The sequence below is a fragment of the Pleurodeles waltl genome, chromosome 7, assembly GCF_031143425.1.
Source record: "Pleurodeles waltl isolate 20211129_DDA chromosome 7, aPleWal1.hap1.20221129, whole genome shotgun sequence".
Lineage (NCBI taxonomy): Eukaryota > Metazoa > Chordata > Amphibia > Caudata > Salamandridae > Pleurodeles > Pleurodeles waltl.
In genome coordinates this window covers 1551811438-1551827520 of record NC_090446.1, presented here as the reverse complement: position 1 = coordinate 1551827520, position 16083 = coordinate 1551811438, and the positions used below count along the sequence as shown (strand labels likewise).

General features: G+C 45.6%; 1 protein-coding gene across 1 annotated transcript in view; it reads right to left on the bottom strand.

Moving 5' to 3' along the window:
• Positions 1-1866: 1866 nt before the first annotated feature.
• LOC138246697 (serine protease 1-like) overlaps positions 1867-16083 on the bottom strand; it is a 28840-nt gene continuing 14623 nt past the window's right edge. Inside the window, exons 4-5 of the mRNA XM_069201467.1 lie at positions 13393-13529; positions 1867-2311 (exon numbers count right to left, since the gene is read on the bottom strand). Coding sequence (XP_069057568.1) covers positions 2162-2311; positions 13393-13529 — 287 coding nt within the window. The 3' untranslated portion in view covers positions 1867-2161. The remainder of the gene's footprint in view (positions 2312-13392; positions 13530-16083) is intronic.

Here is a 16083-nt window from a genome sequence, read left to right as displayed (position 1 = left end):
TATTCACGCTTCCGGTGTGACACGGTCATGGGTCATCTTCGCGTTTCCTTGTGTGAGATGGTCTTGGGTCATCTACAAGCTTCCTGGTGTGAGATGGTCATGGGGCATCTTCACACTCCCTGGTCTGACATGGTCATGGGTCATCTTCATGCTTCCTGGTGCGAGATGGTCCTGGGGCATCTTCACTCCTCCTGGTGTGACACAGTCATAGGTTGTCTTCATGCTTCCTGGTGTGAGATGGTCATGAGTCATCTTCACGCCGCTTGGTGTGACATGGTCATCTTTTCGCCTCCTCGTGTGACACAGTCATGGATTGTCTTCATGCTTCCTGCTGTGAGATGGTCATGGATCATCTTCACGCTTCGTGGTGTGACACGGTCATGGGTCATCTTCACATTTCTTGGTGTGAGATGGTCATGGGTCATCATCACGCTTCCTGGTGTGACACGGTCATGGGTCCTCTGCACGCTTCCTGGTGTGAGTTAGTTATGGGTCATCTTCATACCCCCAAGCAGCCTGTGGCTCCTCCTCGTGTGTACTACAGGTATTTAACACAATCCTGAGCCCTGTTTTTCACTTTTGTCCATCTGTTTCTTTGCACCTCTTCCGTGGCCTCTTACTAGTCTAATGGTGCCACACCATGTGCGTACAGTGATAAAACTGCTGTGAGCTGTGAGCTGTGACCTGCAGTTCCCACCTTTTAAAATAAGGTCAGGTGCTGTGCAGCTGGGGTAAGAGAACCCTCAACCTGACCTCAAACAGGTGTGAACGTGAGTGTGAGCTTGTGTGCAGACTGAGCGAGGAAGCATCTGCATGCAGGGAGGACTGTCGCAGATTGGTTCCAGACCATAATTATATGATTTGATTAAAGACCAAAAGGGACTGAACTAGGCCACTGAGTTGTTTGGAGTGCTTCGCACCTTTAAACCATGTAAGTAAATTGTGTTGTACTGTTATCTCCAGATTGGCTCCTGGTACAGAGGCCATAGTGGTTACTTTGCACCTAAATTATTTTGTCAAGAACCCAAATGTGAGATGCCCCTGAGGGCCCCGGGAGCCTCTTGGTTCCATGATATGACCCCACAACTCCTCTTTGTGCTGAAAGAGAAGTGGACCTTACTCTTCCCAGGAAGTGGGAAGCAATGACTCCAGGGAGTGGGCTCATCTGACAGTTACCCCACAGTGAGCTTGTGTGTTGTCCTGGAAATGTTGGATCATGTTTGGTGTGGATCCTGAATGGTTGCTTGTTAACCATGGGTATAGTTACATAATTATTCATGTTGAAGTGTTGTCAAAGCCAATAGGTCTGTCTTTTTGATACTGAATGGATAGTAGGACAATGTGGTCTAAAATGTTGCAGATACAGTTAATGTGAGCATCCTTGACAAAGCCAGTAGGGTGACTGTTAATAATTGTCTATGCTGGGGCAGAAACGGTCCAACGTGCCTTCAAACCTCAGGGTCTGGTCTGGGTTTGTTGAGTTCTTTGTGACCAAGACGTTTTTAGGGTATGTGTTTTGCACTGTACATAGTTTACCAAGCTCTTTTGGAAGGGTTCCACTTGTTTTTTCCAGCTGCCATCATGTACTTGTACTTTGTGCATTCTTCCTTGTTACCCTGAGAGTCACTTGCTAGATGGCATATTTGGTTGCCATTTTGAGCGTCTTAGAAATGGGGCCCCAGGACACCAGCAGTGACTGACCCCGGGTGGCAGATATGGGGCCCAGTAACCGCTGAGAGCTCCAAAAACAGAAATCTTAAGTTGTATTTTTGTTTATACCCTCCTTGAACTTTAGATCACCACACAACAGAGTCAAGGAATATCTCTACTGAAAGAGGCATCCCTCTCAACAACGTCACAGGTCTCTTATCCACAGAAGCATCATTCTTTATTGCAAGGACAATGAAGTGAACATGTACATCAGTCATGACTTGCTAATACTGTGGAGTGATAAACAGCCACAGTGATTGAGCTGGTTCTGGAGACCCCATACCAAGGACCAGGTGGTATGCCGACTCCGCAGGAGCATTTGTTCTGGTTTGGCATCCCACAGCGGTGATCGAGGTGGTATGGGAGACCCCACATTATTGTCCAATCCTATATGGGATACTGCATACCATTGTTGAAGCACTCCAGCTGGCACCAGTTTGCGCTACAACCCTCAGTTGTTGGCCATGGTCTCTTCAACCCATGAGATGTACTTGCAGACAGGAACATAGACCCCTGGATAGTTCTTCTGTGCACAACCTCTTCCCCAGGACACCACACCCATGAGCTCATCTCCACAAACCAGAGGCCCCCCAGAGTCACCCTGCAGAGGAGAGAACACAGGAGAGAGGCGGTAAGTGGGGGGTTCCACACAAGGGACATGATAGGAACAAGAACAGTGTACACTGGGCAGGGAATTGTGTAAAAGCCACAAAACACAAGGACACAGAAGCAGCAGTGACTTGAACCTGGTGTGGTGGGGTAAACACAGTGTGTGGTCTAAAGAGTCAATGTGTGGCTGCGCGGGTTGACATCCCACAGAGGGAGTAAAGTGATGACAGTCACATACACTGTCACACGGAGATAGGTACACAGGGGTGGCTGGCCTTCAAGCGTCTCCCACACTCGGCTGCCTGTTAGGGCTATGTGACAAAAATACCACAAATATATAAACATACAAACAAATACAAGATTCATACAAAGATACATGTATACACGTACCACATCTATTTATATACAAACATAACATACATACACACATCCAAGTACAGCATACATATAACCATTGTATTTTAGCATTCTGACCTGCTAAGGCATGCTTAGTTGACCTCACTTGACCTGACACTAAATTCTTAAGGTTGGATGGACCCAATTGTAATTCTGCTAACTTTGGTCAGCTGAGCTTCTTTAAAGCGCTCTGACACCCCTTGGGGTCCGTTTAGTGCTATATAAGGCTGGCCCTCTCTGCAGGGTCACCTCCAAAGCTTTTGAACCTTTTGCCTTCTTCCTCCTACTTTTTGCTGGATTTTTGCCTTCAGCTTTAAAACTCTGTGCTCTTTACCATTGTTAACCAGTGTTAAAAGGCTTCGCTCTCACCCTAAAACATGGTCACATTGGCTTATACCCAATTGGCATATTTAATTTACTTATAGGCAATTGGCATATTTAATTTACTTATAGGCCCTTGTAGAAGGGTATACCACATACCCAGGGCCGGTAAAAATGTCACCAGTGGGCCTCCAGCACTTATTGTGCAACCCACCTATGTGGCACTCTAAGACATGTCCAGGCCTGCCATTGCAGCCTAGATGTAGTGTCACACTGCCATGTTTACTTGGCATTTAAACTCCATTGCCAAGCCTTAACCCCTTTGCTACCAGGCCTTTTCCCCCTCGGGTGCCAGGCCTTTTTTTGGCTATTTGGGGCAGTTCGCACTTAGGCCACATGAGCTAGCCACGCCAAATTTGCATTCTTTTTTTCTAGAGGTACCCAGACTTTGTGGGTTCCCCTGAAGGAGACCAAGAAATTAGCCAAAATACAGTGAAAATTGTGTTGTTTTTTTTTTTAATGGGAAAAAGGGCTGCAGAAAAAGGCTTGTGGTTTTTCTCCTGAAAATGGCATCAAAAAAGGGTTTGTGGTGCTAAAATTACCATCTTCCCAGCTTTCAGGAACAGGAACTTGAATCAGAAAACCCCATTTTTCAACACAATTGTGGCATTTTACTGCGACATACCCCATTTTTACAATTTTTTGTGCTTTCAGCCTCCTTCCAGTTAGTGACAGAAATGGGTGTAAAACCAATGCTGGATCCCAGAAAGATAAACATTTCTGAAACGTATACAACATTCTGAATTCAGCAAGGGGTAATTTGTGTAGATCCTACAAGGGTTTTCTACAGAAAATAACAGCTGAAATAAAACAATATTGAAATTGAGGAAAAAAACTGCAATTTTTCTCCATGTTTTACTCTGTAACTTTGTCCTGCCATGTCAGATTTTTTAAAGCAATATACTGTTACGTCAGCTGGACTCTCCTGGTTGCGGGGATATATAGGGTTTGTAGGTTCATCAAGAACCCTAGGTACCCAGAGCCAATAAATGAGCTGCACCCTGCAATGGGTTTTCCTTCTATACCGGATATACAGCAATTCACTTGCTGAAATATAAAGAGTGAAAAATAGGTATCAAGAAAACCTTTGAATTTCCAAAATGGGCCCAAGATAAGGTGTTGAGGAGCAGTGATTATTTGCACATCTCTGAATTCCAGGGTGCCTATACTAGCATGTGAATTACAGGACATTTCTCAAATAGACGTCTTTTTAACACACTGTCTTACATTTTAAAGGAAAAAATGTAGAGAAAGACAAGGGGCAATAACACTTGTCCTGCTATTCTGTGTTCCCCCAAGTCTCCCGATAGAAATGGTACCTCGCTTGCGGGGGTAAGCCTAATGCTCACAACAGGAAACGCAACATCCACTGAAAGAGACCTTGAGGCAAAAGCTACTATATCCTCTTGACCATTTGCACTCTGAGATAGGGTAGCTCCTAACCCTTTTCCACTAGCATCTGTAGTCACTATGGTTTTTTTCCTGAAATCAAAAGTTTTCAAATTAGGTGATTTAACTATAGCTTCTTTTATTTCTTTAAACGCATCCTGACACTTTCCGTCCCAATCAAAAATGGCATTTTTTTTTAGTAATGATCTTAAAGGGGCTGTAACATCTGCAAAGTTGTGTACAAATTTAGCCATGTACTCAGCCAATCCTAAAAACGACTTGAGTTCTAACTTACTGGTAGGAGCTTGAGCTTCTGTTACGGCTACAACCAGATCATATTTTGGCTCAACTCCATCTTTTGTTATTTTGTGTCCCAGATACTCAACTGATTTCACTCCTATCTGGCATTTATCCTTTCGTATAGTCATTCCTGACTCCTCTAATGCTTTAAATACTTTTCTCAAGGTATAATCGTGTTCTTCCCTTGTAGCTCCATAAATCAGAATGTCATCTTGGAAACATAATGCTTGATCTATGCCCTGTAACACTCTTTGCATAATACGCTGGAAAACTGCAGCAGCAGAAGCCAATCCAAATGGCATTCTGCAATATCTGAAAGCGCCATATGGAGTGATGAAAGATGTAAGTGACCTGGATGAGGGGTGAAGCTCTACTTGGTGATATGCTGATGACAGATCTATCACGCTGAAAATTTTAGCTGGTCCTATGGTGCTCAGCATTTCACTTATCCTAGGCAGAGGAAACCTGTCTACCCATATACTGGCGTTAAGATCTCTCAAGTCCACACATACTCTTATTCCTCTGCCCCCCGGTTTTCTAGTAATAACTATGGGAGCCAACCATAACGAGCTTTCTATGGGCTCAATCACTCCTAATTTTTCTAGTTTCTCCAACTCCTTTTTCAAAGGTTCTCTCATTAAGTATGGAATGGACCTGACTTTATGAACTACCGGTTTGGTACCCTCTTTCACCCTTATCAAATGTTGATAATCTTTTAACAATCCTAATTCGTCACTAAACAAAGTGGGAAATGCATCGTGCACATTATCTTCTCCTTTGAATGTGGCCACTGTTAAAACTTGCTCTTCACTATTTGGATCTAACTTGATGCCCAATTCCTTTTGATGTTTCCATCCCAATAAATTTGATCCTCTATTAGTAAAGTATACACTACCTATCGTCTGTCTATCTTTAAATGTTATTCGTAGTTCCAGCTTACCCTTCAAGGGTATGGGATCGTCATTGTAGCCACCCGGAGAGATATCAACTGGCTGAAGCTTGTACCCTCTTTCTTGGAAATACTTCTCGTAAATTCTATATTCAATGAATGTAAACGGAGAACAAGAGTCTGCATAAGCTCTTATCCTCACACCTTCCAGATCGATATCACATGTAGGATATGATTTGTCACCATGTTTTCCTTCAGCTGTATCTTTTACTTGTAATATATACTTGTTTTTAGCATCTTGCGAGTCTTCAATTTTGTGAATTGTATTTTTTTCACTATTTTCCCCTTTCCCATTTTTACACACTCGCGCGAAATGTCCCCTAATGCCGCATTTCCTACATACACCATTTCTAGCAGGGCACATAGGGTTGTTAGCCAGATGTCTATTATTCCCGCATCTGAAACATTTGCTTTTACCCAGGTCTATGTTAATGGGGATATTTTTTTTTACTGCTATTTCATGTATCCTACTCCCCTTTTCAGAATCATATTCTTTGTCTTCTATCTTAGTGTGCATCTTGACCTCCTTTACTTCTTCTATATATGGAGTTTGTTTAATTATCTTCATGCATTCGACCGTATGTTCTATGCCTTTGGCTACATCAATTGCCTCTTTCAATGCTGGGTTTTGAACTAGTAACTTCTCCTGAATTTTAAGGTTGTTAGTACATCTTACTAACTGATCTCTTATTAATGAGTCTTCTAAGTTACCAAACTCACATGTGTTGGCTAACCCTCTGAGGCATGCAATATAACTGGCAACTTTTTCATCTTTGCCTTGCGTTCTACTGAAAAACTTGTGTCGTTCTAACACCACGTTAACTTTATGTCCAAAATGTTTTTCCAATTTTCTTATAGTTTTTTCATATTCATCTAACACTTCGCCCCCATTGTCCTCTTCCACATCCATATCCGTGAGACTCTCATATACCTTCCGTCCTTGGATACCTAGGTTATGAAGTAAGATGTGTTGTCTTCTCAATGCTGTGAATCTTTCCCCACCAATGGCAATTACATACGAGTCAAACAATTTTATCCACTCTTTCCATGGAAGGTTTGGTTCATCCAACTCACTAAGAAAAGGAGGTGGCTGTGACATACTTGCTGCTGCCATTGTTCTTGTGTATTTCTAATAGCACTTGTACGTAACAGTTGTCTTTAATATTCAATTATGCTTCCTGTTAGTAATGGTTCTGATCTCGCCTACTTTTTTTCCTATTCAGCTGTCTAGTTGTTCATTCACTCCATTGAAAGTGACTCCACCTTATAGTCATGTGATTATTATTTTTTTTTTTTCTTTACCAATGTTCCAAGATACTGCTTGATTCACCAGCAATGGCTTGTTACAGTATTTGGATTATTTCCTTTACACAGTACGTTGCTATGTGTATTCTTTTATTAATTCATCTTCTGTGTTAAGTTGCTGATACTTCGACTTCTTTAACGATGCCTGTTTTTGTTAAAAGCGGTTCACCGTTTGACCTACAAAACATTTAATTGACTTCAACTTGCCGCTTTTCGTGCCGGTTCTCTTAACACTGCTGATATCTTTATCGGTTCTTAATTGCCCGGCGCACACTATAAATACGATTTCAATATGATTGCCGCACCGTTTCTAGTACCAGTTGTGCTCGTGATGATTTTATCGATCGTTCAGTTATGTTTGGCGCACGCACTTAAACGCGTTTCAACAACCGTTTGTTTTCTTTTCCGCCGCTATTGTCATCGTAAAACAAAACATTTACACGCACCTGTTTCTAAATATAGAAAATGTCCAATGCTGCTTACGCTGATCAAGACAGCTTGTTTTGAAAACGTGAACTGTTCCCGAAATGTTTTTACATTGAAATCTGGCGTGTTTTTTGCAAAGTGTCTAGCTGTAGATTTTAGCCTCTAGCTCAGTCGGCACCTAGGGAAACCTACCTAACCTGCACATTTGTGAAAACTAGACACCTAGGGGAATCCAAGATGGGGTGACTTGTGGGACTCTGACCAGGTTTTGTTACCCAGAATCCTTTGCAAACCTCAAAATCTGGGCAAAAAAAACACTTTTTCCTCACATTTCAGTGACAGAAAGTTCTGGAATCTGAGAGGAGCCACAAATTTCCTTCCAGCCAGCATTCCCCCAAGTCTCCCGACAAAAATGGTACCTCACTTGTGTGGGTAGGCCTAGCACCCACAACAGGAAATGCCCCAAAACACAAAGTGGACACATCACATTTTCCCAAAGAAAACACAGCTGTTTTTTGCAAAGTGCTTAGCTGTGGATTTTGCCGTCTAGCTCAGCCGGCACCTAGGGAAACCTACCAAACCTGTGCATTTTTTAATACTAGACACCTAGGGGAATCCAAGATAGGGTGACTTGTGGGGCTCTTACCAGGTTCTGTTACCCAGAATCCTTTCCAAACCTCAATATTTGGCTCAAAAAACACTTTTTCCTCACATTTCGTTAACAGAAAGTTCTGGAATCTGAAAGAAGCCACAAATTTCCTTTCACTCAGCTCCCGATAAAAATGGTACCTCACTTGTGAGGGTAGGCCTAGCGCCCGTGACAGGAAATGTCCCAAAAAACTATCTGGACACATCTTAATTATCAGATACAAAACTACCTTTTTTGTGGGGGAGGACACCTGCGTTTTTGGTCCTGGGCTCAGCAGCCATCTAGGGAAACCTGCCAAACCCAGACATTTCTGAAAGCTAGACACCCGAGGGAGTCCAGGGAGGTGTGACTTGTGTGTTTTCTTACCCAGAATCCTCAGCAAACCTAAAATGTAGCTAACAAAATCACAGTTTTCCCACATTTCTATGAGGGATCACTGCACCGGGACAAATTTCCTACCACCCAATGTTCCCCCCAGTCTCCCAGTAAAAATGACACCTCACTTGTGTAGGTGGGCCAAGTGGCTGTGACAGGGAAGAGCCAAAAACATGTCGAAATTGAGGAGGAACCAAAGCGGGTCAAAAAGGGCAGTTTGAAAAAAATAACATTTTTAGGCCGACAAGTGGGGCAGAATTTTTATCAGTATAGATGAGACAATGTAGGGTGGTAGGCAGATTCCGGAAGGTTCCATCACAAAAATGTGGTAAAAATGTGTGATTTCCAGCAAAGTTGCAGGTTTGCAGGGCATTGTGGATAAGGAAAGGGTGCGGGGTGCATGTGAAGCACACCACCCTGGAATCACCCAGATGTTTAGTTTTCAGATGTGTCTAGGTCTTGTGGATTTTTCTACATGGCAGCGTCCCAAAGTCCAAAAAGTGCAGCGCTCACCATTCCAAGTGGGACAATTTTGAGAGTTAGCCAAGCTCTCAAATATAAAACCAGAACCCAAAATAATCAAATGTCCTCTTGCTTGCAGTGGGATAAGATTTTTTAGTGTGCGGGGGAGAGCTGAAAGACTGTTACCCCATTCAGTTGGGGTGGGGGCATAACCAGGCCCATAATGGTTGGTACCCACCCCCCCCACTATTTTATATATATTTTTAATTCCCTGGCATCTAGTAGACTTTCTGCCCCCCCCCCCCCGGGGTGTGGATCGGGGGTAACTGCCCAATCTGCCCACAGGTGGGCAGAATAACTTTGGCCCCATTTATTTGGGGATGGCCATACCCCCACTCTCATATTTTGAAAAAAAATCTTCCCTGGTGGCCTTTCTGCCCCCTTTGGGGGCAGATGGGCCTTCTGAAAATTGGCCGATCTGCCCCCAAGAGGGGCAGATCGGCCAACAGTAATGTTCCCCCATGCCTTACAGACAGAAAAGGCTCCAGCCTCCTGGAACCTTGCACCTGGGCTCTCCGGTTGCAGTGAGTCTGGCCCCCATGTGGTGCCATCCCAGTCCTGGAGCCTTGGAAGTGGGCCTTAAGATGCCAGCCCAGCTGTGGAGCTGCACAGAACCAATGCTGCATAATGCATCCCCACACAGCTTCTCATCAGAGCCATTGGTGCGCAATGCATCCCAATGCAGAGTCCGTAGCAACTCAGAACCAATGCTGCATGATGCATTGCGATGAAGGACTCCGCGTTGCACCCTCCAGCTCCTTGGAACCACTGCTGCATGATGCATTGTGATGAAGGACTCAGCATTGCACCCTCCAGCTCCTTGGAACCACTGCTGCATGATGCATTGCGATGAAGGACTCCGCGTTGCACCCTCCAGCTCCTTGGAACCACTGCTGCATGATGCATTGCGATGAAGACTCCACATTGCACCCTCCAGCTCCTTGGAACCACTGCTGCATCATGCATTGCGATGAAGGACTCAGCATTGCACCCTCCAGCTCCTTGGAACCACTGCTGCATGATGCATTGCGATGAAGGACTCCGCGTTGCACCCTCCAGCTCCTTGGAACCACTGCTGCATCATGCATTGCGATGAAGGACTCAGCATTGCACCCTCCAGCTCCTTGGAACCACTGCTGCATGATGCATTGCGATGAAGGACTCCACGTTGCACCCTCCAGCTCCTTGGAACCACTGCTGCATGATGCATTGCGATGAAGGACTCAGCATTGCACCCTCCAGCTCCTTGGAACCACTGCTGCATGATGCATTGCGATGAAGGACTCAGCATTGCACCCTCCAGCTCCTTGGAACCACTGCTGCATCATGCATTGCGATGAAGGACTCAGCGTTGCACCCTCCAGCTCCTTGGAACCACTGCTGCATGATGCATTGCGATGAAGGACTCCGCGTTGCACCCTCCAGCTCCTTGGAACCACTGCTGCATGATGCATTGCGATGAAGGACTCCACATTGCACCCTCCAGCTCCTTGGAACCACTGCTGCATGATGCATTGCGATGAAGGACTCAGCATTGCACCCTCCAGCTCCTTGGAACCACTGCTGCATGATGCATTGCGATGAAGGACTCCGCGTTGCACCCTCCAGCTCCTTGGAACCACTGCTGCATCATGCATTGCAATGAAGGACTCAGCATTGCACCCTCCAGCTCCTTGGAACCACTGCTGCATGATGCATTGCGATGAAGGACTCCACATTGCACCCTCCAGCTCCTTGGAACCACTGCTGCATGATGCATTGCGATGAAGGACTCAGCATTGCACCCTCCAGCTCCTTGGAACCACTGCTGCATCATGCATTGCGATGAAGGACTCAGCATTGCACCCTCCAGCTCCTTGGAACCACTGCTGCATGATGCATTGCGATGAAGGACTCCACATTGCACCCTCCAGCTCCTTGGAACCACTGCTGCATGATGCATTGCGATGAAGGACTCAGCATTGCACCCTCCAGCTCCTTGGAACCACTGCTGCATTGTGATGAAGGACTCCACATTGCACCCTCCAGCTCCTTGGAACCAATGCTGCCTGATGCATTGCGATGAAGGACTCCGCGTTGCACCCTCCAGCTCCTTGGAACCACTGCTGCACAATGTAGCTTTGACGCAGGATCTGGCAACGCACCACAACCAGGATCTAAGGTACTTTGGGGCATATTTACAAGAAAGTGGCGCATCAGCATTGATGCACTACTTTTCTTGCACCCTTGGCATCCCCCTAATGGCACCATGTGCCCAATACCATAACAGCGTCAACATTTTTGGCGCTATCGTTGCGCTTTGCTTCACTAGTGACAAACATTTTGCTGCTAGTCCAGCAACGCTCAGGGAAGCCGATAGGAAATTATGGATGCGTCATTTTAACGCCTGCCCTGAGCAGTGAAATCTAGCAAAGCTCATTGCACCATTTTTTAGGCCTCTCTGCGTGGGAATGCCACCTTGCATACATTATGCAAAGCGCAGGCATAATGTGGCACAAGGGTTTACAAAGTGGTGCTATGCATGAATTGTGCCACTTTGTAAATATTACGTCAGGAAATTGCCTCCTCAACACCACATTAGTGCAAAAACATGATGCTAGTGTGCACAAGCAGGCACAAGAGGCTTGTAAATGTGCCCCTTTGATGGGCCTAACTTGGTCCCAGTGTCTGGCAGTTGAGCCTGACTGCTTTTGTGCCAAGCTATTAGGGGGTCCAGTATTGGTAAATATGGGGTTACTGGTGACTTCACCCTGAAAGGAACTGTGGTTGCTGCTTGAGCAGGATTCCACCCACCCAATCAATAAGCTCATTTCCTACAGTAATAATACTAAATACATAAAACTGACATACAAGTATCACATGTCTACACACATACAAGCATAATTACATGCAAATACCACATACAAACCTACATAGAAAAAACACATGCCTACAATCATAGAAAAATTCACATACTACGTACATAAAAACATGCATATGTGAATACATACAATCCCCACAAACATACAAATACATCATGCATACATGAAGAAAAATATCACATGCATATAAAGGTACACATGTACATGATTACACATACCTATAATAATGCCTACAAAAACACATTAAAATACCACATCCACACAAGAGAATATTCATTCATAACATATACATGCATAAATACACACAAGTACTACATACATACTAACATAGAAATACCATGTGGAAGCATACATGTAACCCTTAAACCCACAGAGGGAGATGGAGTGGGGCCTTCCATGGACACTGGCACTCCCATGATTCAAAGCGAGGGGCAGGACCTGTCTGCACAGGAGGCACCTCAAGCCGTGTCTAGCAGGTGTATGGGAGTACAGGTTGTTGTAGGGGGTTAGTAGAAGACCGTGCATGAGTGTGTACTTGTGTGTATGTGCATGTTTGCACATATGTGTGTGCATGTGTGTGTGTGTTTGTGGTGCAGGTGTGTGTGTGTTTGTATGCAAGTATGTGTGCATGTGTGTGTGTTTGTGGTGCAGGTGTGTGTGTGTGTACGAGTGTGTGTATATGTGTGCATGTGTGTTGTGTGTGTGGGCACATGTGTGTACATGTGTTTGTGTGCATGTGCATTTGAGCATGTGTGTGTTTGCACATGTGTATGCACACATGTGTGTGTGCATGCATGTGTGTGTGGGGGGTGCACATGTGAGTGTGCATACATGTGATGGTCAATGGTTGTCATGAGGATCCAAGTACACTGTGCTTGTGTATATGTGAGTGATTATGAGGGAGATGCTCGTAGGGAGGCTGATGTGGTAGTTGCACTAAGGATGAGTGATGTAGAAGATACTCCTGGGAGGGTGATGTGAAAGTAGATCTCAAAGGGTGATGGCGGAGATGATCATGAGAGTGTGATGTCGGTGATGCTCTTTGGGTGGGTGATGGGGAAGATGATCGTAAGAGGTTGATGTGGGAGATGCTCGTAGGGAGTGTGGTATGGGAGATGGTCATGAAAAGTGATCACTGGGTGGGTTATGTGGGAGATACTCCTGAGGCAGTGATGTGGGAGATGATCATAAGAGGGTGATGTGGGAGGTGCTCATAAAGAGAAATGATGTTGGAGACGCTCATAGGGAGAGGTGATCTGGGAGATGCTCTTAGAGAGGGTGATGTGGGGTTGCTCAAAGGGAGGGTGATGTGGGAGATGCTCACAGGGAGAGGTGATGTGGTAGAGGTGATGTGGGAGATGCCCAGAGAGGGTGATGTGGGAGATGCTCATGTGGAGAGGATGTGGGGGATACCCAGAGAGGGTGATGTGGGAGATACTCCTGATAGGGTGACGTGGGAGATGTACATAAGATGAGCAGTTTGACAGATGTTTCTGAACAGGAGGCATTGGCCACCTCACCTGGCAGGAGTCCTTCCCTCCTTCGAGGTACCCGGCACAGAACATGTTCTCGGTGATTTGGCCGGGGTAGGCTTTGTTGCAGGAGGAGCTAGACAGGACTGGCAGATCCAGGCACTGCAGGGCTTCTGGGTACTGAACTGTAAAGGAGACACAGGTCACACTCACGGCACAGGGGACAGATGGAGAACTGGGGCTGTCCCATCCTGGTGTTTTCTGCGCTTCACGGGTGAAGAAAGGGGTCGTTGCACTACTTTTTGGCATCTTGAGCGCAGACATTAACTCAAAAGATGTCAGAGTTAATGCACGTTTTACTGACGCAGCGCACGGAAACACAGGGCGGTAACTGCCACTTTGTATTTCCCACTTCTTCTGTGAAAACAAATATACAGCTATCTGGCCCAGATTTACTAACACTTCACCCCAGGTTTGCATCACAAAAGTGACATAAACGCAGCACACAGTGTTGTGGTGCTGTGTGTGCTTTGCCCTATTCTGCATCAAAGAGTGCTCTCGGGCGGCACGTGTGAGTGTCCATGCGGCCACCCATGGGTTTTGATGCAAACCGTTATCTACTAACACTTGCAGACAGACATTTGTGTCAACAACTGACACCTACTCCAGGCAGGTGAACGATGGAGCAAGATTTAGGGTCTCCACAGACTCTACACGTTAACTCAAAGAACGTAGCCCCACATTTGAAATAAGCGGCCAATCTAACCTTAACTTAGCAGCAAATCCCACAGGCTGGCAGCATTACCTCAATCTAGCAAGCACGTATCCCTCACAAAACATAGCAGACTATTCCTAAGCTCCCTACTAAATCCCAAAGTCCAAGCCACTAAAGCCTAACTACACCTGACCAACAGCCTAACGTCACCAAACCAACAACCTGACACCCACCTACTAGCAACCTAACCACAAACAACCCATCCAGCAGCCTAACATCAACAAACCAACAGCCTACTGCCCACCCATCAGCAACCTAACTACAAACAGCTCAACCAGCAGCCTAACATCAACAAACTAACAGCCTGCCGCTCACCTATGAATAACCTAACCAACCCAAACAGCAGCCTAATATCAACAAACCAAGAGCCTCCCACTCACCTTTATGCATCCTAACCACAAAAAACCTCCCCAGTAGCTTAACATCGACAAACCAAAAGCCTGCCATTAACCTATCAGCAACCTAACCACAAACAACCCAACCAGTAGCCTTACATCAACAAACCACCAGCCTAACATCAACAAACCAACAGCCTGCCATTCACCTATCAGCAACCTAACCACAAACAACCCAACAAGTAGCCTTACATCAACAAACCACCAGCCTAACATCAACAAACCAACAGCCTGCCATTCACCTATCAGCAACCAAACCACAAACAACCCAACCAGTAGCCTTACATCAACAAACCACCAGCCTAACTTCAACAAACCAACAGCCTGCCATTCACTTATCAGCAACCTAACCACAAACAACCCAACCAGTAGCCTTACATCAACAAACCACCAGCCTAACATCACAAACTAACAGCCTGCCGCTGACCTATGAATAACCTAACCTAACCAATCCAAACAGTAGTCTAATATCAACAAACCAACAGCCTCCCACTCACCTTTAGGCATCCTAGCCAAAGAACCCAAACAGTAGCCTTACATAAACAAACCTAAAGCCTACCACCAACCCATAACCACCTAAACGACAAACAACCCAGCCAGTAGGCTAACATCAACAAACCAACAACCTGCTGCCCACCTATCAGCAAACTAACCACCCAACCAGCAGCCTGCCATCTATGTAGAAACAACCTAACCATAAACAACCCAACCAGCAGCCTGCCACCCACCTAACAGCAGCCTAACAATAAACAAACCAACTAGCAGCCTGCTGCACAACTTAACCACAATCAGCCCAACCAGCAACCTGTGGCCCACCTACCAGCAACTTAACCACAAACACCCAGCTATCTAAGACCATTTCACGACGTGTCTAAACCCCTTAGCAGCCTGTCTATTGCCTACCAGTACAATACACCCATCTGATTAAAAGCCAAGCCCAAACCCACCAACATTAATGACCCCAACTTAACATCTTTCTAAGTCCAAGCCAGGTGCAGCATAACTCAAACCCACCAACAACTGTCTTACCCCAAATCTCCAGCAGTCTAACCCAACGACCAGCAGCCTAAGGCTAGCCCACCCTCAGCATGGGTCCAGCCCACCACATGTCAAACCCAAACTCCCTGGAAGAGTACTACGCTCCAGCGGTGTAACTACCAACAACTAACACCCTTCATCCAGACCAGCAGCCTAACGCCTACACACCATCAGTCTAACTCTAGTCTGCAAGCATCATCCCCCCAGCAATCTAACGCTAACCTAGCTAAAGACTAAATTAACCAACCAACAACTTAACACTAACCTACTGAAACTTACAGTCAACTGACCAGAAACCAAACTCCACATCAAGAGAAGCATAACCCCAACCCAGAAGCAGCCTGACTGCAGCCACCATCAGGCTAACCTCACCAGAGCCTTTGGTAAAACCCAGCGACAAGGCACCATTACCCAAAGCCACCAGCAGCTTAACGTTCGCACAGCACATGTTTAACTGGCAGTTTACGGCCATGGTGTTCTGGTTTCCCTTGTTCAGCTTATAGGGATGGTAATGTCATCACCCTTGGTCAG